The sequence below is a fragment of the Hippopotamus amphibius genome, chromosome 15, assembly GCF_030028045.1.
Source record: "Hippopotamus amphibius kiboko isolate mHipAmp2 chromosome 15, mHipAmp2.hap2, whole genome shotgun sequence".
Taxonomy (NCBI): domain Eukaryota; kingdom Metazoa; phylum Chordata; class Mammalia; order Artiodactyla; family Hippopotamidae; genus Hippopotamus; species Hippopotamus amphibius.
The window spans coordinates 3,811,770-3,835,026 of record NC_080200.1 but is presented as its reverse complement, the minus strand read 5'-3'; the positions used below and the strand labels follow the sequence as shown (position 1 = coordinate 3,835,026).

General features: G+C 59.5%; 1 protein-coding gene across 2 annotated transcripts in view; it reads right to left on the bottom strand.

The window, feature by feature from the left end:
* Positions 1 to 23,257, bottom strand: part of KDM4B (lysine demethylase 4B) — a 144,569-nt gene that overhangs the window by 56,561 nt on the left and 64,751 nt on the right. For both annotated transcript variants that reach the window (XM_057708595.1, XM_057708597.1), the window contains exons 7-8: positions 7,516 to 7,565; positions 3,441 to 3,544 (exon numbers count right to left, since the gene is read on the bottom strand). In XM_057708595.1, coding sequence (XP_057564578.1) covers positions 3,441 to 3,544; positions 7,516 to 7,565 — 154 coding nt within the window. The remainder of the gene's footprint in view (positions 1 to 3,440; positions 3,545 to 7,515; positions 7,566 to 23,257) is intronic.

The following is a 23,257-nucleotide window of genomic DNA, read 5'->3' as shown; positions in this document are numbered from 1 at the left end:
CTGCAGCCTCCTCCCTTGGGCTCCTCCCCCGCAACCGCCCCCAGCCATCAGCAAACACTCCAACAGACCAGTGTTCCCAAAGACATGACAAATAACAGCGGCGGCCGTCCCCTCTCCTTGTATCCCAGGATGCGAGGCGCGGCTGTTGGAACGGAGGCTGTGACGCGGGAGTGGCCCTCTGGGGTCAGGAGGGCTGCTCTTTTCCTAGATTGAACACTCCATGGAGCACAGATCAGGCTGTCCAGAGTTCCCAGGACCGTGGCCCCAAATGCACCCCGCGCAACCCCACCAGCTACGTTACTACCAAGTGTTTCATAGACACGGACCACGCCGGCTGCGCTCCGTGTCTGGCCTCTTCCGCTCGGCACATCCTCGGGGTTTATCGGCCTGCTGGGCACACCAGTCATCCGCTCCTTTTTGCTCCTGAAGGGTCTCCTGTCGTGAGGATGTGGCGCTATGTGTTCATCCAGCCTCCTGTTGACAGGCCTGCAGGCTGTTCTGGGTCTGAGGCTCTGTGGGCAGAGCTGGGGGGACCCGTGGATCCCTCCAGGCAGGTGGTGCTCACAGTTCTCCGGAGTAAACAGACGCGGAGGGGGCACCCTGAGGCCCCAGGAAACTGCCCAGCGGCTCTCTGCAGCCACTCCCCGTTTTGCACCCATGCAGGGGGGTGGGTGAGCTCCCCCTGCCTGGCGGCGGAGTCGGGTGTTGGTACGCGGCAGCCCTGGTGGGGGGAGGGGGGATGCTCCAACTCCCTCCCCGAGGTCTGCGGATGCCGTCCACCGTGTCCTGCGGCGCCTACGTGCCTCCTTCTGTGAAGCGTGTGTGTTGCAGCCTTCTGCCCCTCTTAGAGGCTCTTCACTGCTTTGTCGCTGACTTGCAGGCCTGGCGCCTGCTAATAACCCCAGGGAGATGAGTAGAAATTGCTGGATTCATCTAAGTAACCCATGAGGCGTCGAACCATGGCAGGGGAGGGTGGGTGGCGGGAGGTGTGGGGTGGGGGAGACAACCACGGAGTCAGACATCAATCAAAGCGGACGCAGCCTGGAAAAAGCCAGTCCTTAAGAACACGGAGATGTTTTTCTTTTCAAATAATGAATTGCACCAATTGAGGGAAGTCAGTGTGCATTAAGTTATATTTTAAAACTCCCGTCCAAGTGACAGCCGCGGGCTGGGATGAAGCGACGGCGGGAGATGGGAGAGGAGGGGACGTACAGCGTCCCCAGGGCCCGGCGTCCTCGGTCTCAGGAAGGGCCCCCAGGCCGGCTTATGCCGCAGACTCGGAGCCTCATCACGTGAGGTAAATAAAATTCGGGTTTGGGGGGGTCCTTTTAAATGCAATCACTGATTTTCTTACCCTACGTGAGCAGATCCTGGAAAGCACTCCCCTGCTCTTCCTCCACCGCCTCGGTGCACGCGCTGGCCTGCTGGAGCCTTGGGGACACAGCAGGGCCCCCCTCGCCGAGCCGGAGTCCCCGTGGGGGGTGGGGAGAGGCACACTGAGGGCCCGGCCCCCTGCCTGAGCCCGCCCATACATCAAGGCCCGGAATGGAAGACGCGCTCCCCTGGGGCGACAAGAAGATTATGTTCCTGTCAGAAAATCTACATCCTGGTGGCTCCATTCCGAGCCCAGGGTGTCTGTCCTCCGTGTCACTGCCATCAACGTTATCCCGACAATAAATCAGAAGGCGCCTCGGATGATGGACAGGCCGCGAGGCAAAGCGCTCGGTCGTGGAGGGCACGCCAGCCCCAGATGCCAGTCACAGTGGAAGCCCGGGGTTCGGCAGCGCGAGTGAGCCCTCGAGGAATAAATGAGGAAGTCCGTGGCAGATTACAGAAACACACACTTTTAATTATTAAAAAGCTCTGCTATCGATCTGCTTTTTCTTCCAGAAGTAAATACCATTACGAAGATTTATAAGTGGCGTGCGGGGAGTCACTCTGAAGGCTGCCAGGAATTCAGATGAGGGGCTCCACGCGGAGCCCTGAAGGGGGCGTCCGTTCGGGGCCCGAGGCCGGTCCCGAGACCGGCGGCCCACAGAGGCCTCTGCGCCTGGCCCCACAGGGCTCAGGGCGAAGCTCTGTCCGGCCCCGTGCGCAGCCGGTGTGGCCGCCTAGCCCGGACTCTCTCCAGTCTCCAGCAGCCCCTCCGGGTCACCTCTGGGTCAGGCTCAGGCATTTCACATACGAGCTGCAGGGCCACGTGGGCACTGACCTGGGAGAACCAGGGTCCCACCAGCTGACTCTTGCGACCAGCACCCTCTCCAGGAAGCACCACTCTGCAGAACACCCTCGACAAAGCGATGGGAGAGCAAGTACCTCTCACTTCCATGAGCAATGCTGAGATTTGGCTGCGAGGGTCCTGGTAACGAATGATGTTCCAGCCAGGAGACAGAGGAGGAAGAAGGAAGAACAGAACGCTGCATTTCTGAGCGCAGAATATCCCCCTACCTACCGAGCACGAGCTACGGCGGCGGCCGCCCAACAGAAAGGCCGAATCCCTGATCCACGTGGTGATGCTGCGGACAGTTTGATCCAAACATCAGAACAATTTCCAACTCACTGACACCCTTGGCCAGAGGGCGGCACAAAGGTCTGCTTGCAGAACTCGCTCCTGCGCCTTAAGAATCACTCTTTGGGGAAACCTATAGAAGCCGGGTTCCTGGACGGCCCCCCCTGCCCCCGGCCTCGGTGCTGCAGCCCATAGGCCTGTTTGGAAAGTTCTGGGCATGGGCCTCTTGCCTGGACCCACTCGGGGACCTGGGCCTAGACTCCCCTGTCCAGGAGGCGTGTCGGTGGGCAAGGACTGGCCTGCAGTGAGGATGGCTGGGCCCACTCCCAGGGTGGAGGCGACCTGACCCCGCCCACCCACCCACCCTCTGGATGCAGTGGGGTCCCGGCCACCCCGGTTCCCGACACGGCCTTGCTCCTCGCAGCCCCGCACAGAGCAGAGGAGCAGCCTTGGAGCAGGAAACTGCATGAGCTCGCAGCCTTCGTGTTGCGGGAGAGCCAGGTGTTTCATTTCTAAACAGGTATCTGGTCTCTCAAAGGCATCTGCCCAGGTGTGGGGGTGGGAGGGGCTCCCACGACGGGGAGGGGGTGCCCCGGCTCCTCAGCGCTTCCTGCCGGATCGGCAGGAGCAGACCCCGCCGTCCACGCCCCAGCCAGGCCCGCAGAACCTGCCCACGCTGGGGTGTGGGTTTGCAAGGGAACGGGAAGGAAAGTCAAGGCCCCTCCTGAACGCCCCTCTGCCATCCTCACCCCCCACCCTGGAAGAGCTGGAGACTGACGGCCCGGCCAGTGGGGTGCTGCCCTGGCTTGCCGTCGTTCTAGAACCTTCTCCAGGGTTCAGATACCAGTTTCCCAGGGCGCTCATGGTCACCGGGGCCCGGGCCCCAGAAGCCCCTCCGCGAGCAGGTAGTCTGTGCCCAGCCCCTACGTACCCGGCTGAACGGAATCCCGTACTTCTTGAGGATGATGGGAGAGATGAGCGTCATCTTGTGCCGAAGGAAAGCGTCGCAGCCCTGGGAGCTGCCCGGGAAGAAGCCTAGAGCAGAGAAGACCAGCATCAGCCTGGCGGGACGGGGCGGGGTCGGGGCGGGGGCAGCCTGGAGGGACGGGGCGGGGTCGGGGCGGGGGCAGCCTGGAGGGACGGGGCGGGGTCGGGGCGGGGTCAGCCTGGCGGGATGGGGCGGGGTTGGGGCGGGGTCAGCCTGGAAGGATGAGGCGGGGTCAGGGCGGGGTCAGCCTGGCGGGATGGGGCGGAGTCAGCCCGATGCTGGGGCCAGGCGGCTGGGCAGCCCTTTCCTCCTGAGGCCCCGAGGGAACGGAACACACACGGGACAGGGTCCTGAGTGACGAGGGGCGCACCCACGGCACACGCTCGTGGTCACAGACGGGGCGCAGGGTGGGGGTGCGGCTGCCCTGAAACAGGACAGGGGGAGCTGCTGCTCCAGAACCAGACACGTGGTGATCGGTGGTGGGTGAGTGGGGTCCCCGCCCCCCTCCCCACACACACACGGACCGAGTCCGCAACAAAGGGGGGTGGCCTGAGTGGGCGCTGGCTCTGCGCGGTCCCACTGCCACCAGGCAGGTGAGGACACGGAGGCTCGGGCGACAACCCACCTGCCTGCCCGAGGCCCCAGACCTGCAGGGCAGTGGACAGAGTGGGTAACCCAGGCCTGTGCCCACAGCCCCTAAGCCTCTGTCTGAGCTCACAGGCTGCCCGCTCTCTGCCCCCGATCGCCCCATAACTAATGTAAAACAGCAACAGTGAGCCTACGGAGGGCCCACCATCAGCTCTACCTGCTCAGAAACCCTGCTTCACTAACACGGTTCAGGAGGGTTCCCAGATCACTCGTTGGCTGAGACCCAAACCAATGACACGCGTGTCTCACGGTTAAGGAAAAACCAGTCCCGGGTTCTGCCCACGGTGGCCAGGCTCCTCACCCCAAACCCACCCAAAGGATGGGCACAGGAGGGCCGCCGCCCGGCTCCTCGAGGGGGGCTGTGTCCCTGCAGCAGGGGCAGCAGCACGTGCTCTGAAGCGTCCGCCTCCCTCCAGGACTGACCCCTGGGCGCCGGCGGCCCCGGGACCCTTCCGGAAGCCAATCCAGGCCAGCCTCGGCCTCTGGGTCCGCACACACCCTGGATGGGCCACTGGTTAAAGAGGGCACACGCGTGTGTGTCGAGGGGTGTGTGTGCGCGCGTGCATACGGCTCCTGCCTGCAAGGACACATCGGCGAGCTTCTAGAAAGTGCTAGGGACGGCTGAATCCACTAAAAGCATTTCAATTAGAGTTACGGCTGCCTGCCGCCCAGCCCGCCAGCCTCTCTGCAGTCCCTCTTTTTAATGCACAGTTTAAGTGGCTCTCATTAAAGCTCTAATAAAGGCGCACATTTTAAGTGATTAGCACCAATAATGCGCCAACACATTAACGCTCTCCCCGTGGGCCGCACAGCTCTCCCAGCGAGCCCATTCTGAGCACAGCTATTCATTTTCCATATTAATCGCAAACCCATTCCACCCATCTCAATAATGGAGCCCGTGACGCACGCCCCCAGAAAGTTTGGAAGGGACACCTAGAAGGGCAGTGAGTCACCCGCCCTGGAGCCTCCTCCCCCGTCCTTCCTCCGAGGAGGGGAGAGCAGGCCTGAGCAAGGGGCTGCAGAGGAAGCACGAGGCCCCTACCCCTCAACCCTCCTCCAGACACGACAGCCGGTTCCCCGAATTCCACAAGCGGCCGCACTTAATGAGTCCGGATTTCTTGAGAAGCGAGGCCGGGGCGGCCTCCCTGCTTCCCGCTCTTCCTCTCCCAGCCCCGGCCACTGAGCCTCCCTTAGATGCCCAGGAAGCGGGCCAGCATCCAGGTCCGGGTGTCAGAAAGGACGCGGCAGCAGCCCCGGCTGCAGGAACAGCGCGAAGCACAGGGGTTGGTGGGGAGGCCCCCAGGATCCCACGGCCAGCTTCTCTAGCTGGTGCTCAGATCACCCAAAACTTTTCTAGTAGAAAAGGCACACTGAGGGAGAACATCCAAGCATAACTTAACCGCAAGCCCCTCTTAACAGGAAGAGCAGAGAAGCTGCGGGCAGGGCCCGGGGGTGCCAGCAACGTGGTCCCCAGAGAGCACCCGCGGTGACCCCCATGGTTGTGCAGGTGTGGGGGGCTGAACAGAGGCCCCAGGACGTTAGGTCCCCTCTGTGGTGAGAGGGCCTCTGCAGATGGGATAAAGACCAGGTTCCTGAGATGGAGACGGGCCTGGAACACCTGGGGGACCGATGTCATCCCGAGGGTCTTATAAGAGGGGGAACAGGGAGACTTGACCACAGGAGGGAAATGCCACAGTCCAGGAGACAGAAGTGAAAGCGACATGGCCCGGAGCCCAGGATGCAGGCACCTCCAATAGCTAGAGAAGCCAGGAATCGGGCTCCACCACAGGGCCTCCCGAAGAAACCAGCCCTGCTGACGCCTTGATTTTAGCTCCTAGAGGCTCACTGTGGACTTCTGACCTCCAGAAGTGTAAGAAAATAAATCTGAGGGGTTTTTTAATTAGGACTCTTTTTTTGAGTAGTTTAAGGTTCACAGCAACATTGAGGGGGTTGTTTTAAGCCACTGAGTTTGTGGTCATTTGTTACATCAACAGGAAGCTAATACGATAGGAAAAGACATTTTTAATTTGCATTTTAAAAAATACAATGGGAAAAAATTTAATTCGGTTTTTATTCTCGAGCTTAGTAAGTGAGTGAACTCGGCCTTTGCCAGGATCGTGGGCACTGGAATTCCTACAGGAGAAGCACGTTCCCGAGAGCAGCTCCAGCCCTGTCCACAAGGTCCAGGTTTCCAACAGAAAGGGTGACATGACAACAGTCCCTGCATAGGAACCGGGCCTGGGGGACACCTGCCTCACTCACCTGGTGGCCTCCCTCCTACCTGGGACCCTGTCGCCCGCTCAGCAGGAATCTGCTGGGCAGAAAGATGGGCTGTTCCCACCCGCAGGTCAAGTGCAGGCAGGGAGGAGCCCACAGACAGCAGTCGGCCGACAGGGAGCCTCGCCAAGGCCAGGCCGTGGCTTCGGAAGGTTCCGTGGCCGCCTGGGGGGTGCTGGCTGCTGCTGCCGCCTCGGGGGATCAGGGTGGCCAGAGGCCCTGCACTGTCAGGGATGCAGGCCCTCACCCCCCAACCCAGGCGCCACCTGTGAGGGAGGGGCCGCTCTTGGCTGCACAGCGAGGGCCCAATCGCCAGGCCAGTCAAGTCTATGAACGTCTGTCCAGGCACTGACCGACGTCCGCCCTCTGGACACAAGAGCCTCCGTGGGGACAGGGCAGGTGCGTGATGACCACCCTGAGGGCCCAGGGCCCGGCCCTCCTCCGGGGCACAGAGAGGTCTCCCCGCCGCCAGGCCCCGCTGGCTGGCTTCTCTCTTAGGATCCCACGCCCTGAGGGCCTGCCTCTACCCGAGCGGTCAGAGCCCCCCGACCGGACGCAGCCCAGGACCCTCTCTGACAAATCCCATTGGCCAAGAGGCCCCAGGGGAGGTCTCAATCCAGGTGGTGGGGCGTTTGCTGAGGAAGCCCGGGCGAGCCAACCCTGCCCAGGACAGCAGATGGCCCTGCGGTCCCCACGTGGCCGCACAGAACAGGCGAGGACCTCCTAACAGGACTTCTCGTGTCCTAGACTGAGCAAAGACTCCATAAAAGCAGAAAAGTGTGGACGTAGCATCAGGTGCCGGGGGTGGCAGTGAGGGGACCACGGGCTGCCCCTGGCCCGCAGAGCCTGCGGTCGCGTCCCAAATTCCGAGCCAAGAGGCTGGGAAACCAGAGTGCTGAAGTGACAGCATCCGTGCGGCTTTCCTGAAGGGACAGACCCACAGTGGGGGGACCACGACCTGACCGCGAGGGAAGGATGTGGAACACAGCCCTGGACACCCAGAGCATGTCGTCCTCCTGGACACGGACACCCAGACACCAGCGTGAAGCGGGGGAGGGGGAAGCCGCCGCCCACACTGGCCCCAGGCACCTACCGATCGCCAGCCGCTCCAGGCGCTTGCCGTGCTCCGGGGGGATGGCGTACCTGCGAGAGAAGGGAGACACATCAGAGGCAAGAGTGTGTGGCCGCCACGCGGCTGAGGGCCCCCAGGGACAGGGATGCGACCGCGGCCCCAAGAGACACACGAGCCCTGCTCGGGGCAGGGCCTGCTGGCTGCAGTCAGCATGGGGGAGGGGACATCGGGCGGGAGGGGAAGCCACGCAGACGGGAGGAGGGGTGAGGTGGAGGCCCAGGAGCCGGGACTCTGTGGGTGGCGACAAACCCATGGGATATCAGGTTTGGAGACATTCCCAGTTAAGCAGCACTAAACCTCGATGAGGCTTAAAAAAGCAGAACGGAAAATAAAAAGCACTGCCTTGGAACCGCAGAGGAAGATGGGACGCATCCTGGCCTGTCCCCCAGCCCCAGGAGCCATCGGGAAAGAAGCTTCGGGAAGCAGCAAGCTTTCATTTGTCGCCCAGTTTTTATTTTCACACGTTTTTACATTTGAAAGATGACTGTGCCTCCATCAAAATAAAAAAAGATATAAGGTGAAAGTTTGCAAACAGATGAAGCGAGGGTGACGCCTGCTGATTCCGCGTGCAGAGCCTGCGTGACGGTTCCCAGCGGAGAGTGGAGCCGGGAGGGGCAGCCCCAACCCCACCCATGTGCCACCCCCAGCCCACCCAAGGGGACGCGGGCAAGAGAGAAACCTCCATTTTCTTTTCTTTACTTTTCTTTTCTTTTCCTGGCCACACTGTGCGGCATGCGGGGATCTTAGTTCTCTGACCAGGGATGGAACCCGCGCCCCCTGCAGTGGAAGCGCAGAGTTTTAACCACTGGACCGCCAGTCATCTTCAAGCAGAGGTGGGGCGTGGGAGGGCCGTCGTCCAGAGGAGGAGGGAAAGTGGTGAAGGGTGCGACTGTATACCTACTAGGGCACCCGAGTCCCATCCCGTCCGGGAGAACCTCAGGACCCGGCAATCCTGCCCCCAGGAAACACTGCAGCATGTCTGAGACATTTCTAGGTGTCACGACTGGGAGGGTGGTCCTGGCATCAAGGGTGTGGGAGCAGGGATGCTGTTCCACACCCCACGGCGCCCAGGATGCGCCCCCGTGGAGAGCCACGGGGGGTGGGGGTGGGGGTTCCGGCACCAGGATAACAATGGCAATGTCTGGAATTCTAGAACGAGGCCACGTGAGGACGCAACCCACAGCGGCGCCCTCCTCCCCCACGGGGCAGGAAGCCAGATGGGGAGAGACAGGGAACGCGGAAGATGGCCCCGACTCGGCAGCTGGCTGAGTCCACTCCAGCTGAGAGGTTTATTGTTAACTTTTAATAAAATAAAAGGGGGCGAGGGTAGGAGATAAGGGGAACGTGGTGCTGTCTCTAATCTAACGGGATAAAAATAATTAATTTTGGGGCACGTTTCGGGGCCCTGGAGGTGGCCGCGGCACCTTTAAATTCTGCTGTCATCAGAGAATTTCCCATTATCTGCACAAACAGGAGGTGACTCTTCTTTAAATGGCCTTTTATCACTTACACAAAGATGACAAAAATTAATCCCAATCCAAAACACCTTTGTGGGATTAACGTCCCCCCCAAACACGGAAATGAAACATTCCGTCCCTTCTGGGAAGATGCCCGAGGACGGGAAGGAACTCATTTATAGCTCCCAGGCTGTAATGATTAATGCAATATCGCCAGTCTACAATGCTGCTTTCACTTAATTACCGCCTGTAATTGGGAGTTGTAAAGATAAGATTAATTGAATCTGGTGGATGTTAAAAGTTTAATACATGGGAACGTGGCTCCTCTGTTATCGGCAAGTACAGGCTGCAGGACGCTGGGCCGAGTGTTCAGAAGAGCAGCCCCTGGAGAGCGCAGAAAGGACTCGTGGACGGGAAGCCGGCAGCCACGGGGGACGTCTGGACTCCGACGGGCCAAGAGCACGCTGCACCTCCCGCGGGTTGGAGCAAGCCGGCGACAGCCTGAGAGGTGCTGAGAAGCCCCTGTGTTCCCCCCGCCCACCCCCAGGACTCAGCACGCTGACAACCTCAGTCTTCAGGGGAAGGTGGGCAGAACTGGAGTGCTGGTCCTTCACCAAACAAGCGCTGAGCGTGGGCCGTCCATTCAAAGGAGGCAGGGAGGGCAGTAGAGGCTCCATCTGTGCAGCTATGAAGGCTCCCCGAGTCTTGCTGGCCTGCCGGCAATGCGGGCTGCAGGTGCCCAAGGAGCCCCCTGCCTACCGTGCCCTCCCCTCTGGGGCCCTGGGAAAGCCCAGAGCAATGGAGGCCCAGGTAAGCCTGCTACAGAGGTGGCCTCACAGCAGGGCCAATGGTCATCCCTGAAGGAAAGTCCCCAGACCGAGGGGCACCCACGGCAAAGCCTTGCAGGGTCTCCAGCCAGGGCCTGGGGCACCTTAACCTCGTTACAGCCCCGCCCAGCATCACGCCACCAGGCCGGGGCATCCCTGACTCTCAGACTTGGCTCTGGGAGGAAAAATAAGGAAAGAAAGAAGGCAAAGCAGCTCTTCGGGTTGAGCAGGCTGCCCGCTAACCCTCGAGGCAGGCAAGCATCTGTGTGGCCATCAGTGAGCAGGTTCTGGGGCCGTAGAACAGAGTCGGTTTTATTGGCGCCGATATGGGGGCAGTATGTCTTGCTCCCCGGGAACTCCATCCCCATCACAAGGTCAAACCTCACAGCCAAAATCAATCTGCTTGCCCACCCTCGACCCCAGGCAGCCGCTAGCTGGACGTGGCAGCCCTGGCTGCCTGGGTGTCAAAGGGTGCTTGGATGTTTCCTTGGACAGACGGCCTGCCCGGGTCCACAACCATCTCACGCCTGGGCCAGTGTGAGGTCTCCCGGCCGGCAGGCAGTCCTGCCTGAGCCCCCACAGAGCCCCCCGGGCTCCCCCACCCCGCTCTCCACCAGCACGAGCATCCCTCTCCAGCGAGGCTGGTTTCCCGCACGTCCAGCTACACAGTGGCCGTCTCCTAGGTCCCAAAGCCCCCGCCTCCTCCCAGGCTGGCCACGCCCCACCCCCCAGACGGCCCCAGTCACGATGCTCCTTCCCAGGGACTGGGCTGGTCTGGGCGCCCTGCTGGGTGGTCAGCTCACTCCAGGCCGGCACAGAAGCCAAGGCAGAAGAATTGGACAACTCGGGATACAGGGGCAGAGCCACTCCCAGAACATGGGAAGGGATGGGAGAGGGGACACACCGGTGGCTTCAGGGGGCAGAGTCAGAAATGGGGGAGACCCCATGGGGGAGGCTGCAGAGAGTCGGGCCGCCCATGTGGGGTCACACAGGTCCCTGCAGCCACAGCACTCGAGCCCTGGTCCTGAGGCCGGCCAGGCAGGCCCCTCTAGACCTTCTCCACGTGTCTTATCAGCCAATCCTATGCACCCCTCCCCCTGCCCTTTCTCTCCACCAGTGAACATTTTACACAAAGTACTTCTGGACAACACTCAACCAGAAAATCGTGGAAAATTCAGTGCCCTCGGCTCGGTGTCCCTGGCAACCACTGCAGGTGACCCCGTGGAGGCCACAGCAGGACTGGACAGGCTCCATAACCCTGGGTCTAATGTTGTGGAATCACCGAGGAGGCCGAGAGACACGCGCTCGGGCATCGTTTGCCAGACGCCTTTTTCGGAAAGGCGGTCGTCTGCAAATACCAGGGGCTTCAGTGAGAAAATAAAGCAATTTTAGATCTACTATACGGCCTGGGAGGCAACGGGAGAGACCAGGGCTGGGAGCTAGCTCCTGCGTGGGGACAGGAGACACGTGCAAAGCTACGCGATGGTGAAGAGACCATCCCGGTCCAGCAGTTTCACTGTTCAAATGACCGGCCAATGGGAAGGAAACCGGCTTCCAGGGACAACGGTGACCGAGTTTGGATGCCATGTGCCAGAAGGAAGCAACCCCCTGGTCTGGGGAGAGGCGGGCGGCTGGCCGTACCAAGTGGGCGACCCCAGCCTCTCCTTTCCAGATATTTTCTTCTACACTTGAGGCCTGGAGTAGTGGATGTGCCCCCTCCAATCACGACCACCCCCAAAAAAGGCAACACAGAAACCCGCACACCTGGCACAGGCTGAGAGGGAGGCTGGGGCCTGAGCGGCCAGCGATAGCGTGCGACACCTGCGTCCTGACACGCGTGTGGGGATTGGACATGCCTACAGGGGGCCAGGGACACACTGAGGCTGGACGCTGGAGGGGTGCACCCCTGGCCAGAGGTGGGCGTCCCATGGGCCCTGCTGAGGCCAGGCTGGAGTCCAATAAAAAAGCTGGTGAAGCCGGGGCACTGGGGGTGCTGGGCGGGCAGAGGCCTCAGTCCAGCAGGAGGGCAGCTCTGGGGCCCAGAAGCACTGGGTGACGGGAAGGAAACACGTCCTCTGCGGGGAGGTTCTCGCCTCGGGCAGGGTCTGGGCCACCTCCATCCCCCTGAGACGCTGGCCCGGGGAAGCCTTCCTGTCCGCTGCAGAGGAAGCTATTAATAGTGTCATTTTCTTGGTTTTGTTTATTCCCCTGGAATGGCCTGATGGATGTGAATAATTATCAGACTATAAAAGCCAGCAAATGTGCTATTTTCTATCGCTCTAAATCATCAAACAAATAAAGTGTGAAACAGCATTTCTGAATATCATTTTCCCCTCTAATGGCTTAGAATTATTATCAAGAACAATGAAAATAAACAAGCAAATGCCTTGTGAGTTAAAAATTAAATGAGTGTGTCAGAAAGAGGAACATGGGCCGTCATGGAGAGCAGAGACCTGCACCACGGCCGTCAGTTCTGCTGGAGGAGCGCGGGGCCTCGGGCTGCGCAGGCGCCCGGGCCTCTACGTGTGGCCTCCCACTGCCCGGTGCCCTCTGGTCCAGGGAGTGGGTGCCTGGGACCACCTCGCAGCAGAGAAGGCTGTGCTGGGGGGCATGCACCATGGTACCCATGCGCCCAGCTAACCCCCAGGAGGTCCAGGGAGCCCGTGTACCGTTGCCCTCAGAAGGCAAGGCGGGGGGGGGGGGGGGCTGGCCTCTGCCCCCCCCTCCCAGGTCAGGGACAGACAATGCCAGGTGGGCCGCTGCCTCTCAGGCCAGCAAGAAAACCTGTGGTCCTGGGGCAAATCCTCAGGACTAGAATGCGACACCTCAGCGGAAGGCATCTCACCCCCCCAACAGGGCCGGTGGCTTGGCTGGCCGGCCACCTAGGGCTGCAGGGCCCATCAGAGTGCACGGAGTTCCCTGTGAGGAGGGCGCATTGCCATGGTAATGAGGTAATTCCCACACGCTCCTGCCAGCTGCGAGGGTAACGAGAGTTGATGGGGGCCTGCCTCTCAAACCCTGCTGCCCCTTCCTAAGAGGCCCCCTCGGCCTCTGCCAGGGCCCTCAGAGACCTCCTGCTCGGAGCCAGGGATGAAGCACTGCAGCACGGGACCGTATCGGTTCCCTGAGCCGCGTGTGACTCTCCGCCGGGTGACAATGGCACCGGGATTTCTCCCATCGCCCAGCCTGACAGCTTCCACCGGCGCAAGGCTCGGCTCCGCGCCCCTCCTCTCTGCCGAGGAACGTGCGCCAAGAGCAGGGGTCCAGCCGGGAGCCCTTTGGAAATGTCAGTTCAGCCCGACGCGAGTTGGGGGGTGAGGAAGTTAATTTCACAGTGTCTGCACAAGGCCAGGGCAGACAGGCCCCTCGCCGTTTAACACACTATAATTACGGGAAGAGAAACAAGAAGGCAGAGTCCACGGGAAGTGCTGAGACCACATGTCACGCTGGAGGCCACCTGGCACGAGTCAGCTGCCCGCACCGGCCCAGGAAGCCGTGGCAGCTCCGAATGCCAGTGGTCCCCAGAGCCCGGTGTGCTGGGCATACGGATAAGCAGTTTTTACTGTGATCCTCAAACACACTCCCTCTCTAGCACGCGTCAGTGCAACAGTGCCAGCAAGCTCTCCCGTGGGCTGGGCAGGCCAAGCAGAAGGACCTGATCACAGAGCAGGGTTCTCTCGCCCCGCCGCCCCCTCCAGCAGCCCAGGTGGCATCTCTGTGCTGGTTACAGATGAGCTGGGCCAGAGTGGCCTCATGCCCTGCTCCTCTGCGGTGGGGCGTGAAAGCGCCCAGAGAAGCAGTCACCCCTAATTCCACTACCACGGGGACGAGCCACGTCGGCTCGCTCTGCCGACACGTCCCAGCCCTTCAGGCGCCTTTCATGTACGGCATTTATCTTCCATTCTAAACCACTAAGTATAAAAAGTTCTTAGCCATCCAGGACTGGGGGACCTTCCCACAAGCACACTTCACAGTGAGGCAGGAGAGGCTCTCGAACGTCAGGAGCAAGGCCGTCTGCAGCACCGCGCAGAAGACACTAGCCAGGGTGAGGAGTGAAGAGAAAGATGTAAGGGGGTAACAATCCAGAAGGAGGAGGTAAACTTTTTCATGTAAAGTAATATAACCTTCTGCCTGGGAAAACGAAGAGAACTAACCTGTCCAGCGAGGGTGTAGGATAAAAAAAAATCAATGCACAGACAGCCAGGCTTCTTCTGCACCAGAGAGACGTCCACAGAAGAATATAAAATCCACTAAGGTAGGGACTCCCATGGGGCACAGTGGTTAAGACTCTGTGCGCCCCCAACGCAGGGGGCCCAGGTTTTATCCCTAGTCCAGGAACCAGATCCCACATGCATGCTGCAACTAACAGTTCGCATGCCACAACTAAGGAGCCCACATGCCACAACTAAGGAGCTGGCCTGCTGCAACTAAGGAGCTGGTGAGCCGCAACTAAGGAGCCCACGAGCCAACTAAGGAGCCTACCTGGTGCAACCTAATTAATTAACTAATGTAAAAAAACAACAATAACCCACTAAGGTAAACCCTGTCCTTTGTCTGGGACCCAGAGGCAGGAATTCTTCACCACAAACGAGGGCAAACCTAAATCTGGGCACGTGCTGGCCACTGACAGAATCACAGGGTCTGGCTGAGGAGACCGACACCACCGAGAGACACAGCCGTTCAGTGTTTCTGCCCAGAGCAGGACAGAGCAACACACACACAGGCAGACCTGGGAGATGCAGCGGGCTCGGTTCCAGACCACCGCAGTAAAGTGAGTCACACGAAGTTTTTGGTTTCCCAGTGCAGAAAAAAAGTTACGTTTATACTGTACTGTGCTGTAGTCTATACGTGTGCAACAACAGCATTGTGTCTAAAAGAAAAGAGTGTACACACCTTAATTTTAAAATGCTTTACTGCTATAAAGTGCTAACCACCACCTGACAACACAGGGTTGCCACAAACCTTCAATTTGTAAACAACGAAGCATCTGCGAAGCACAATAAAACAAGGCATGCCTGTACAGCAAGACGCCCCCTTGACCCCGACCACGTCTTTCAGTGAAGGAGGTAACAGGTGTGATCATGACAAGAGCACCAGGTGACTCCAGGTTCACGTGTCAGGGCTGGTTGGTCAGGTACAAGCAGGTCTCATCGTGACAGCTCAAACGTGAAAGAGGCGCTACTAACAGCCACAGTCACACTGACGGCAGCGTTAAAGGGGGACCCATGGTCACCCTGTACCAGGCTGGAGAAACAAAAGCTGTTAGAAAAAGCAGACAGGCTTGCCCTTGAGACACGAGGGAGCAGGTTTGAAGGTGGGGCAGATGGACAGCCCTGGGACCACCAAGACACCCCAGGGTCCCCTGCCCGGCTGGCAGGGGAGGAAGAGGAGTTATCAACCCAGCCTGCCCCGGAGAGGAGGCTGCAGGGCGCCTGGCCTGGGGGGAAGGAGCGGGGGACTGAGCCCCTATTCTAAATGCTCAAGAGAGCAATCCAGCCGCAGTGGGGTAGGGGATGGGTTCCCCCTCCCCGTGGGTCGCCCCACCCCCCCGGGGTTCCCCCACCTCCCATGTGCTCCCACTAGGGCACCAATGAGCAAAGGAGCTGGACCTGGGCAGCACGGCTCCCTCCCTGAGAGCGACTGAAATTGCCTGACAGCGAAAGGATGCCTGCCCTACTTCTATCAGGAAATCCCATCTCAACCCTGGAGGAGCCTGCTCTGTGGGAGGCGGCCTCCCTCATTTGTCCTAGCTTGGGGCCCTTTATGCCACGGAGATAGGATCAGCCCAGGACCAGGGGGGCTTGTCCCCAGGACAGAACCTTATTGAGCTGTGCTGGTTTTTATCTTGAATGGATCGTTTTACGGGACAATGGGCGATGGAATTTGGTATCTCATACCAGCAGTGTCAATGATTTCAAATGACATTTTTATTGAAACGTACACGAGATTAAACAGAGTCCAGGGAGCATCTGCTCAGAGAAAATGGGGAATCTCAGATGGGGATGCAGGCCGACGGGGACGCAAAGGACCAGCCTGCTGGCAGGACCAGGTGTTCTGCAGGCGGAGGGGCCGCCCAGGCTTCTCGGGGGCCAGGGAAGGGGAGACGAGCCCTGGGCTCCACACTGGCTCGCGGACTGCCCCCACCTCCCCCAGGTTCCCCGGGAAACCGGTGGGGGGCGGTCGTCGGCATCCTGAAGGCGCCCCAGCTCCAGGGCCCGGTTCTCGGACGCCCGTTAGCCCACTTCAGTTTAAGGAACAGACTTCACAAGGGCAGGTGGTGGTGAGCTGCAATGAAACGCTGAATCGGAGGCATCGGATCCGCAGCCCGGGTTATTTCAGGCACGAGAATTATTTTTGTTATAGAGAGAACCGAAACCGCCAAGTCACGTGCGGGCTGGGTTTCGTCTTTGCTTTTGAAGCTGTAGGGGGCCCTTCTCAGGTGAGGTTTTAAAAGACAGACGTTGATCACAGCCTCTAGGCAGAGCCAGAGCTGGGGAAAGGCCTTGTACTGCCAGAGCGTGGGGTGGGGGGGGGGGGCGGGTCGATCTGCAGGGACGCAGTGCCCGAGAGCGCCTGGTGCCGCTGGTAAAGCCACCGCCATCTCCCCCTCGCCGAACTGGCCTCAATTTCCGCTCGTAAAACGATGGGGAGGCAGCTCCCACTGCGCCTGGGGCCCATGGCCGGCAAGCTCCCCCTCCAGTGGCACTTGTGCCAAGTGGGGGGCGCCCCCCACCCCCGATTTATTTCTGCTGAAACACACAGGAGGGTGTGAACAGGAAGGAACAGAGGGTAGTCCACTGAGAGCACACAAGCGGCTGCAGGGACGGGACTCAGCACGGGCTGGGCCACAAGGGTGAGCTGGGGGCAGCCAGGGAAGCCAGGGAGGGTGGCTGGGAGTCCAGGTCCGCCCTGGGGCTGAGAGAGCTGGGGCGGCTACCGCGTCAGCAGGCTCTGGGCCTGCTGAATCACTCCCCGTGTCCTGGACGCCTCTGCGCTCATCAGCTCACACGCCCAGAGTCATGAAGCCGCCGAACCTCGTGTGGACACACGTGGACAGTGGAGGCCCCAGGCGACCGGGAGCACAGGCCCTGAACTCTCCTGGCCCCTCTGCTGGGGACCCTGGGTGAAGGTGACTTGCCCCTTAGCTACAGGACTGGCTCTGGAGAGCATTCAGGGGACAGTGTCTCTGCAAGCAAGCCCCGTGACAGCAGTTCCAGCCTCCAAGTGTACGACCCTCAGGGTCTCAGCAACTGCCCAGAGGTGAAGGGCACAGGGCCCTCGGGGTCACCCCTGGGGTGGCTCTGGGCCCTGGTGCTTCTGAGCACGGGTTAAGTCGGGGAGCGCAGACAGGCCAAGCCGGAGCCGAGCCGCTGCAGGAGGGCCTTCAGCGCGTCTCATCCCAGCGATGAGCCTGCTGGTTCCCGCTCCCCAGCTCCTGCTGCTGCGCCCGCGTGAGGGGAAAACACATCCGCAGCCGGATTTTGAAGCAAAGCTAACGAAGGCTCCCTTGACTCACAGACTCGCAGGAATCTCCCTTCTGGGAGCTGAGATCTGCCGACGGCAACCACTCTACCACGAGGGAGATTCGCCATGGAAACCAGCCCGGCGCACAGAGCCGGCATCCACAGGGCGGGGGGAGAGCGGGCAACTCCGGGCCGGGACCGCGGGCCACAGACCCCGAGGCTTCAATCAACCCCTCATCCAAACACGGCCAGTGGGGGATGGGGGGGCTCTCAAGATGGGAACAATGCCCGGCGAAGCCAATTCTCTCAGAAGAACCCCCAGTTTCTGCCCACAGCGGGCCGGGAGAGGATTTCGGCGACTGGCCTGGTGCTCCAGCCTGCAGCCGGAACGCCGGGAGGGCTGGTTTGGCTCCCGCTGCCCTAAAGCAAAAGTCCTGCGGTCCCGCAATCAGCCTCAGCCAGCACGGCGCTTTATGCTCCAACCCCAGAGCACCCACTTTGAACAAAAGACTCCAAAATGAAGGGCCATCTGCTCTTGCCACACCAAGCCAGCGGGCTGTGCGACAGGCCAGCCACGCCTGCGGCCACGAGTGACAGACGGACAGGAGATGACTGTACCCACGGAGGCGGGCCGGCCTGCCCCGGCAGCAAGGGCTACCCCGACCTGCCTGGCCAGGTCCCCCCGCGAGGCCCCAGGCCCGCCCTCCCTCCCACGGCTAACATCCCCCTAGAACCGCGCAGTAACTGCCATCTCCCTGCTCCACACCTGGCCGCCAGCCCTCCAGCAGGAACCCTCCACGGGCTGCAGGCCTCAGCCCAACGGCCTCCCTGCCTGCATCTCGGGGGTTCCGGCTGCTGCGTGCCACCCGCCTGGCTCTCCATGCCCGCGGGGGGGGGGGGGGGGGGGTGGTCACACCATAAGCTCCTGCCCTGACACACAGCGTCTACCCTGGCGTGGTTCACGCTGGGCCCAGAGCAGGCACTTGGTCAGGGCTTGAGCTGACCCATCTCCTTCGCCCAGCACCCCCGCGCTGGCAAAGCTATGGCTCATCCGCCCCTTTCCCTTCCCCCCTGCACATGCGGTCAGACTACTTTTCCCAGACTCCCCCGCTGGAAGGTGTGGCCACGTGACCTGGCACTGGCCAATGAGATGTGGGCAGAAGCCACGGACCCGCCTCCTGCCCCGCCCATCAAAGTTTCAGGAACACGCCCTCCCCCTGCGCCACCAGGACGTCTATACCCAGGGCGACCTCGGGGGCCACGCGTTGAAGGTGGCAGAGCCTCTGCTGGTCTGGGTCCCTGGGTTCCTGCAGCATCTCCGTCTCCCACGAGAACCCACCGGCTTTGATTTCAGCTCAGCAGGGCTTGATTCAGTGATGTTTTAAGGACTCTGTAAGCAAAGGGTCTAACTCTCTCCCACACCTGCAAGTTCAGGCCACCTCTGCAAACTGGAATGCACCCTGTCCACATGAGGGAGCCCCTGCCCAGGCACACACACTCAGAATCCGCACCCCTTCTGATTCACAGGGCGATGCTCTGAGGGGCAGGGCAGAGCAGTGGTTAGGAACATGGGCTCAGCCCCTCAGCCTGGGCCCAGCCCCAGATCCACCACGACTGAGCTCTGCAGCCCCTAAGCCCAGTCTCGCCAATCTGGTCCCATCTGTAAAGGAGGACGGCGTGGGGCCGCAGACAGGACCAGAAGTCCCTCCAAGCACAGCCCGGCACACGGGAGGCATCGGAATGTGGCCCCTGCTACCGCTATTTCTTGTCACATTGTCGCATAGTCACGAGTGACGGATTCTTACACGAGCGACAGGTAAAAGATGACACCACCTTCGCCACAGTCCCAAACTGGAAACAACCCGAATGTCCATCAACCCAAGTGTCCACCAGAACAGATAAACATGGCGGCACAGTTATACAACAGAAAACGCTACAGCCGTGAAAACGGGCAAACTATCACTACACGCGACGGGGACGAATCCTCACAGACTCGGGGCAGAGACTTGAGAGTGGGTGGGGTTCAATCCCAGTCACAGGTGTCTCCTGTGGGACACAGACACGTGCAGAAAACAAGCCAGAGGAGCAGTGACAGGAGGGCCGTCAGAATCAGGATGGTCTCAGCTCGGGGTGGGGGCGGGGGGGGGGGCTGCAAAGGAGGGGGGCCCAGGACAGAGAAAGGGGGTTCGTTTCCCAACAGCGTCCATCCTGGTATGTTACACGGGGTGGACTGGGGAGTCATTCGATAAACTGTGGAGTCACATCTATCTTTGGACAAGCACATATTTCGCACAATTTTCTGCACTGTGTGACGTCTCCCAATGAAAACATTTACCAGAAAGGGAAAACACCATGACAGGCGCCCCGGGGCTCACACACTGGTTCTCGGTCATTCCAACGTCCCTCTCGGTGCTGCTGGGAGGGGATTTTGCTGTTATAATTAAGGCCCCAAACCAGCAGATCCTAAAATAGGGAGGTTATCCTGGGTGAGCCTGACCTAATCAGGTGATCCCTGGAAAGGCGCTGGGCCCTCCCTAAGTCAGAGGGGCCAAGCATGAGGGGACCCTTTGTGCTGAGTGGACCTTCGCCAGAGTTCCGGGTAGGGATCCGGATTGCCGGCACTTGATTCCGCCTCTGAGGCCCTGAACCAAGGCCCCGACAGGCTCTGGGCGCTGTGAGCGGTCCATCTGCAGGATCAGCCCTGCAGCAACGGAGAACTAAGACCACCCAGCTGGAGGGAGGAGGCAAGAAAGAGATCAAAAATATCTGACAGAAGGACGCCAGATCATCCACATCTGTCCAATTTGGATATTGGGCACGAGGCTGTTCTGTTAATTATTCTGTTTCCTTTTCTGAACTTTGAAGTATTTAAAAAGAAAAAAAAAGTACACTCCAGAGATGATAATACTGAAAGGAAGGGAGGCGTGACTTTACAGTGGAGACATCCGAGCAGCACGACCTCAGCCAGGGGACCAAGGTCAACACCAGCAGTGATGAGTCATGTTGACGGCCAGCCCCCCGAGGTGATGGACAAGACGGGCCCTCGCGTGTGGTCCTCCCCCCAGCACCCAGCGCCCCAGGTTAACTGTGAGAAAAACACCAGACAAATTCCCACTGAGGGAAAGCCTACAAAATCTCTGACCACGGTCCTCCTCAAACCTGTCAAGGGCATCAAGAACAAGGGACGTCAAGGAACCCTCCTACGCGGCTGGCGGGATAGTAAATTGGTGCAGCCACAATGGAGAAGAGTATGGAGGTTCCTTAAAAAACTAAAAACAGAGTTACCATACGATCCTGCAATCCCACTCCTGGGCATATATCCAAGAAAACTATTATTCAAAAAGATACATGCACCCCTATGTTCACAGCAGCACTATTCACAATAGCCAAGACATGGAAACAACCTAAATGTCCATTGACAGATAAATGGATAAAGAAGATGCAGTACATATACACAATGGAATATTACTCAGCCATTAAAAAGAACAAAATAATGCCATTTGCAGCAACATGGATGGACCTAGAGATGATCATACTAAGTGAAGTAAGTCAGGCAGAGAAACACAAATACCATATGGTATCACTCATATGTGGGATCTAAAATATGACGAATCTATCTACAGAACAGAAAGAAACTCACAGACACAGAGAACAGACTTGTGGTTGCCAAGGGTGGGGGGTGAGGAAGATTAGGAGTTTGGGGTTAGCAGATGTAATCTATCATATACAGGACGGATAAACAACAAGGTCCTACGGTCCAGCACAGGGAACTACATTTAATACCCTGTGATCAACCACAATGGAAAAGAATATGAAAAAGAATGTATATGTATAACCAAGTTACTTTGCCATACATCAGAAATTAACACAACGTGGTAAATCAACCTTACTTCAGGAATAAATTCTAAAGAATTCTAAAAAATATAAAAGAACAAGGGAAGTCTGGGGAACCGTCACAACCCAGAGGACCCCGAGGAGACATGAGGCCTGAGTGTCACGGGGGTCCTGGACGGGGTCCTGGGACAGACGGGGACACCAGGGACACACAAGGCAAACTGAAGGAGGTAGGACCCTAGCCAACAAGAATGTCTCCACAAGGCCCATTAACTGCAACAAATGTTCCAGCCTCATGTAAATGAATAAGGAGGCTGGGTGTGGAGTGCACGAGAACTCTCTGTACTCTCTCTGTACTATCTTCTCAGTTTTGCTGTAAACCTAAAACAGTTCTGAAAAATAAACTCTTTTAGAAAGAGAGAGAGTATGTGCGCCACCAAAACAGTGGATAAACAGACCAGCCTGTGACAAACACGGAAGGAACGAGGAAACAGCCTCGCGGCGGGCCGTTTGCACCGGGCACCCTCTGTCATGAGCCCTCCCGCCGCTGCTCACCACGAAGCCAATTTCCAAAATCCATGGGCCGCAGTGCCGCGCGGCTGCTCAGGCTCACGGCAAGGCATCAGGTCGTCTGGGATATCAGCGGACCCCCCCACCCAGCCTCACTGGCTCTGGAGGAGAGCATATGGCGAGATTTTCCTTCGCAGAAGGCTGACCTCCCTCTGGCGAGCGCGATGATGGAATCACTTTGCATCCCCTGAACAAACACCAACGGTGCCTGTCCCCGCCAGCGCTGCGAGACGCAAGGAGGCAGCCCGCGGGGACGGGTCCCGCCGCCGGGCGAGGGGGAGCCCCTAGGGGAGCACTGAGATTCCCAGGTCCCCGAGCCGCCCCGAGCCGCACGCAGCACGGGCTGCCACCTGACGCCGCCGCCCGGCTTTGCTGGCGCAGCACCAGGCTACTGGGTGCAGCGCGGGCGAGGCTGGCAAGAGTGGGCTGCCCTGTGATTGAAACCACGCTGTGGCACGCCGCACAAAACCCTCCGAAGTTGCCTGCTGTCGCACCCGCTGGGGTAATTAATGATGCAATCCTATCCTCGTAGCCTGATGACACTTGATGCCCCAATTTGAGACTCAAAGGTCTCTCCAGCATCAGGAGTTAATTTTTGAAGTCGGCTTTCGGTTTAGATTTCCGACACAATCCTGACAAATGGAAGCGGGGGGGGGGGGGGGCTGGTGACATCGGGAATGACAACATGGTCCCAACAAGAGCGGGCTGAGGGCTCTGTCAGGAGGGCGGGGAGGGGTCCCGGGGTGGGGGTAACACAGCTGTGCTTCCCATAAGCCCCAGGTGCTCAGGCCCTCCTGGGCTCGTGTTAAACCACTCCTCCCAGCGCTGCGCCAGCATCCCTGTGCTGCAGGGCCCGTGTGCGGCTGCAAAGCCCAGCTGGAAGTGACAGCCGCCTGCCAGGGCTCCCAGTCACCTCGCAGAACATCAGGTCTGTACTCTTCGGGGCATGGTCCCCAGGGCAGGAGTGCGGGGGACCCTGGAGGCCAGACTCACAAACTGCCTGAATGAGAAGACTAGATGCTTGCACACGTACTGCCACACACACAACATGAGTGCACGCATGTGCACACGACACATGCACACAATACGTGTGCACACTCCAGGGTGACCAAGCACCGAGGTCCACCCGGGTCTGACAGGGCTTCCAAGATGCGAGACTTTCGGCTCCAAAGGCAGGAAAGTCGGGCTGGCCACCCTAACACCAAGGTCACCGTGTGTCTAGGAAGGAGGTGTTGGGCACATGGGTCAGGTGCTCAGGGCGTAAAGGACAACCAGGCCTGCTGCTGGGGCCAGAGCCACTGTCAAAAGAGGTGACCGAGAAGGCGCCCCCTGCTGCCCACAGCCCCACGCATCAAACAGTGAGTGCAAGGCAAGCTTCAGACTCAGGATCCACGGGCCGGGAAGATGGGCCCCGGCTGGCCACACTGTTTAGGACAACAGCCATTTCTCACAGAATGAGGGTCCTTCTGCAGAGAGGCGACCACCCCCCCATCATAAAACCCCCGATGACCAGCTTTGGGCAGGACTGCGTGTGAGGGCAGGTTCCATCCAC